Consider the following 5000-nt stretch of genomic DNA (forward strand, 5'->3'; position numbering starts at 1 on the left):
CTCTTCTCCCTCCACATCTCAGTGTTGCCACTGCTCTCTCTCCTCCTCCCTCTCTGCCTTTCTAGTCCTCTCCCTCACCCAATCTTCTCCTTCCCCATGTGTGTCTCCTCTCTTTGTCCCTCTGTCAGCCTGCCTGTCTTGCTTTCCTCTCGCTTGCTTTATACTCCCGCAGACGTATAATCCACCTGTCTCTGCTATGTCTGTCTCTACTCTTTCTCTCTCTCTCTCTCTCTCTTTTCTCTTCCTCGCTCTCTCTCTGTTTCTTTCTCTCTGTCTGACACACACTGAGGCCTAAGGGGGGGCGACGACTTGTAAATTGTCCTGCATGCATTAATTAATACAGCTCTTGATTAGCAAACATGAGCACTGAGATGCTTCCTCACTCTTAACTGGGTCTCTTGTGTGCGCCCAATCTACACAAATGAACACTGATTCTTGATTCTCTTTCCTTCTGTTAAGCAGAAGCTGACACTCAGACGCAGGTAAGCCGTTATCTGCGACTTATATTACCGGCTCCTGAGATGATGTGGGGGAAAAACCGGTACTTCTATCAGATCTGTCTGTAGCTAAGGGAAGCGCTGTCTTTCTGGGGGCTCCTGTCTTCACATGTTGCCTAGTAAAATACTGAGAGACAAGAGGATGAAACTGTGATCGAGGGAGACGGGTTAGGGGCGAGAGAGAAGGGTGACAGAGAGAATAGAGAGAGAGATGATGAGAGAGAGAGAGAGAGAGAGAGAGTGATTAACTGAAAGGGATTAGGAGAGAGTGAAAGGGGGTTAGAGAGAGAAGAGAAAGTGAGAGGGGGAGCGACGACAGAGAGAGAGAGAGAGATAAAGGGAGGGGCAGGGAGCTGATGGCCAGGATTAAGAGGATCATGTTGGAGGAAGAGTTCGTTATGACACTGCAGTGGGCTGTAATTTCAGACATTAGCGACAAACGCAACAACAACGGGAGCAAACAATACAACCAAAGGAGACAAAGGAGGAGGAGAGAGGGAGAAGACAGGGCACTTACTCTCTCATTCTCTCCCTCCTCAGCCCCAGTCATCAAACAAACAAGGGTCCAGGACAATGGGGGGGGGGGGGGAATCATGACTGCTGTGACTCAGATTGGGGCAGTTTATTGGAATTCCGCTGGGTGGGTAATTGGGGGCAAACAGAAGAGCGAACAACAATAGATGCACCTACGTCTCCCTCTGCTGAATGCTAGATTTGTCAACAGAGCTGCATAGACTTCTCTTGGCCCCTCGAAGCAATTCGACCAACCGCGCAACGCAACATCTCAGAGGTGTGTGCGTGCGTGTGTGTGTGCGTGTACTGGTGGACTTGTCTGTGTGTGTATATATGTGTGTGTGTGTGAGAGAGAGACTTTTCTCTGATCAGAAGAGGTTATTACAAACCGAAGGTTAATTGCTCTGTTGGACCTGTGTTTTTTGAGTGGTGGGGAAGGGTGGGGGTGTATATGTGTGTGTGTGAGTGTCGGGGGGGGGGGGAGTTTAGCATGTCTTCTGAGGACTTGACCGTAAACAGCCTCCCTCTTTAATGTGCGTCGTGACTCAGCCAAGAGAAGTGATCTAAGCGTCTGTGTGATGTTAAGGCTGACACGCTCCACGGAGAGAACACACTGCAAAACGATGCTAAATTTAACACTACTGGCCTTTTTGTGTCTCGTCTGGATGTGCAGATGGCTTCTGTTCACAGAGCCAGCCTTGATTCCCACTGTCTTTACACGCAGGCAGACAGAATGGCTTTCACTAACAATGTCTGCACGACGACAATGTAGCGCGCGATTTCAGTTTCCTTCAAGGATTTATTGTTAAATGAGGATTTAGGAGTCCTCTTTAGTATTAATCATTTTTAATAATTTGTTATCCTTTAAATCCTTTTTATTATCAGTAGTAATTAGTATAAGTCATTCCTCGCTCATGATAAATAGTCAATTATTCAGACTTCATACTGCATACTTAAAGCACTCATTATGCAGAGACATATGCTTGAAGGAAGTATTGCCTTCATGCAGTCGCTCAAAAGGAAAAAGGAAACAAAAATAGAAAAAGATACCAGGGGCAGAGCACTGCATGCTGGGATTGCTATATCTAAAGTGGGCACTGTCGAAACGACCCCTTTGCTCTGTGACCAGCAGGGCTACGGCGACGAGGACGAACGTGACAAGCTTTCATTGGTCTCGTGCTGTCAGAGGAGGTGTCAGAGGAGGTGTCAGAGGAGGTGTCAGAGGAGCAGTGTGGGGGAGGAGGAGGAGAGGGTTGTTTGGAGGCGCAGGTTACAGAGGTTGCCTCCGGTCATCTCCAGACATGACAGATAAGGAACGAAGGTCCCTGGGCTGTCTTCACTGTTGGAGGAGAGAACGTGAGATACACTCAGGCACTGCAAGCGTGCCCTTATTAGAGGTGCCACACACACACATACACACGTACACACACACACGTACACACACACACACACGCACACACACACACACACACACACACACACACACACACACACAAACACACACACACACTCAGATGCATGCACACACATACACATTGCTTATGTCAGAGAGACAGACAGACAGACAGATGGACAGACAGACAGACAGGCAGTCAGTCAGCCCCTTTTGCTGCTCTGTGAGACACACACACACACACACACACACACACACACACACAACACACACACACACATAACACACACACACACACTGGTCCGGAGCACAGCTCTGATTTCATGCCTCCTCTTGGGCCTCGCCACTCCTGTACAGGCCACTGCTACACTCCGGGGGTGATGTGTGTGAATCTGCCCCCCCCCCCCCCCACCTGCCGTTGCCGAAAGGCGATTTCGGTAATCCCCCCAGGTGTAATCTCTGCCGTGCAAATCAGCGTGAGCGGGCTGGCGGACGGCGCTGAGAGGGCCGGGGCGACGCGGAGCACGGCCTGAATGGTGGGAGGGTCTGATAAGACACAGAGCCGACCCAGACTATTCTGCGCGCAGGGATAACACCACTCCGAAGGCCACTGGCGGACGGGGAAGAGCCTCTGCAGCGCTAAGCTACAACACAGACGACGCAGCTCTAGACATGACAGCACAGGGGGATAAAGACAGGACAGGGTGGCATGAGGTGCTGTCTGCTGGAACCAAGTTATGGAAGTGACACTATCGCACAGGCGTGTCTTTTTCTCTGGCTGTACTGTGGGGATATAGTACAGACAGGGGTCTGTTTGTTGTGTTTTTGTTGAGGTACAAACGAATGCCAGCTGTACGTGAGAGGAAGAGAGAAAGCATCAGACAGGAGGAGAGCGAGAGAGAGAGAGAGAGAGACAGAGAGAGTTGACAACACAAGTGGATGGACAGTGTGGCCTTGTGGGAAAGCTTAGGGGAACAGTGGTCCTCCAAAACCTCCACCTCCCACTTCTGAGGACAGAAGTAATTTTGTCTAATATGAGTCTACCCTCCACAAGAGGCAGGGTTCAGAACTGAACAACCTGATGTGGGGACATAATTAGACACTAACCAAAAAGTTTGAAGGGTAAAAATGGATTTACTTTAATGTCGAGCATTGGTTGTGCTATGGATGAGGTAATGTATGCAAGTGCTAAATGTAAAACTTATAAAAGCACACAGTGATAGGTTCTATGGAACTGGTGCTATTTTAAGGTGAGGCAGATATACATGGCAACCAAACAAAACACAGAAATGGGAAGCTGATTGGCTGCCTCAGCTGTCACTCACCCTGACGAGCATCTGTGGAAAGGGTCCTCTGGAGTTCTCAGGCACGTTGATTGGCGGGATGACCCAGTCTCTCTTCTGCCGACGCAGGGAGATCGGAGAGTTGTGTCGCCGTTGAAACGATATAACTCGGGGCAGCAGGTGATGGTGTGGGTAGGCTCCGCCCTCCACTATGAACTGCAGAACATCAGAACATCAGAACAGAGAAATAGCTGAGATGCTGGTGTTGACTGAATTTGATACGACCACATTTGCATGTAAATATCTTTCACCACACAGTGTCAAGCAAATGCTTGCTTAAGTAGATAGAAAAACAATGTTGAGAAACTTAGACATTAGTAGTTAGTCATCCACCATCATACTTAAAAAGATAAAGGTAAGTACTGCTAACAATACAAGGCAACACTCATATACACAGTGCTACACTAAGTGATGAGGAGTAGCAGTATCCTGTGATCCCATAAACTAGGTTTAGGGTTAGGATTAGGGCTAGGCTATGTGCGTGCTGTTACTCACTGACAGGTGGTGTATTGCACTGCTCTTAATGATGGAGCTGTACTGCGCCCAGGGCTATGCGCTGAAACTGATACCAAAACAACCCATTGCCACAGTGACGTAGTTGCACTCTCAGCAGCACCTCAAGTCAACTGCATTCGGTGTCGATCATAATGAGTTTTCAAGCACATAATTGGCTCCGCACTCGTGCCCAAGGTCAGCAATCTACTGTGGCAGTATTATTCAAAGCGGCAAGAAAGGCACCTTTTTATGAATCCTCTCTCCACTGGCAAAGCAAACTTCACCGCTGCCACAGCAGACGCCCACAGCGTGACCTTTGACCGTTTGTGGGCGGCTTTGGCAGTGAGAGCCGCCGCCACGGTGACGGACAAACAATGGCCGCCGAGCGCTGACAGATGTTGACCCTGGCCACGTCAGCACAGGAGTCAAGGGACGGGGCTAAAGCTATTTGATCAAGTGGCTTCACGTTTTTAAAAAGAGAAAAAGCCTCAGTGTTTGAAACGACCCTTCGGGAGCAAGAGGCTACTGAGATGGATATTTATCGGCATAAGTCCCCCTCTCTCTCTCTCTCTCCATCTCTTTTCTTTAAAACCGTCACGTTGCTCCTGAAGCAGCAGCTTGAGGCTAATCCTGCTGTTCCTCTCCCAACCGTTCCCTTAATACACACACACACACAGTCACACACACACACACACACACACACACACACACACACACACACACACACACACACAGAGCTACCTCTGCTTCTGTTTTATA

The 5000-nt window shown here is 49.0% G+C and overlaps 1 protein-coding gene across 1 annotated transcript in view; it reads right to left on the reverse strand.

Annotated features, from left to right (window-relative positions):
* LOC105909827 (cadherin-4-like) overlaps positions 1-5000 on the reverse strand; it is a 205148-nt gene that overhangs the window by 61314 nt on the left and 138834 nt on the right. Inside the window, exon 5 of the mRNA XM_031567607.2 lies at positions 3729-3902. Within this exon, the coding sequence (XP_031423467.1) occupies positions 3729-3902 (174 nt within the window). The remainder of the gene's footprint in view (positions 1-3728; positions 3903-5000) is intronic.

Source organism: Clupea harengus, chromosome 5 (genome assembly GCF_900700415.2).
Source record: "Clupea harengus chromosome 5, Ch_v2.0.2, whole genome shotgun sequence".
Taxonomy (NCBI): Eukaryota; Metazoa; Chordata; class Actinopteri; order Clupeiformes; family Clupeidae; genus Clupea; species Clupea harengus.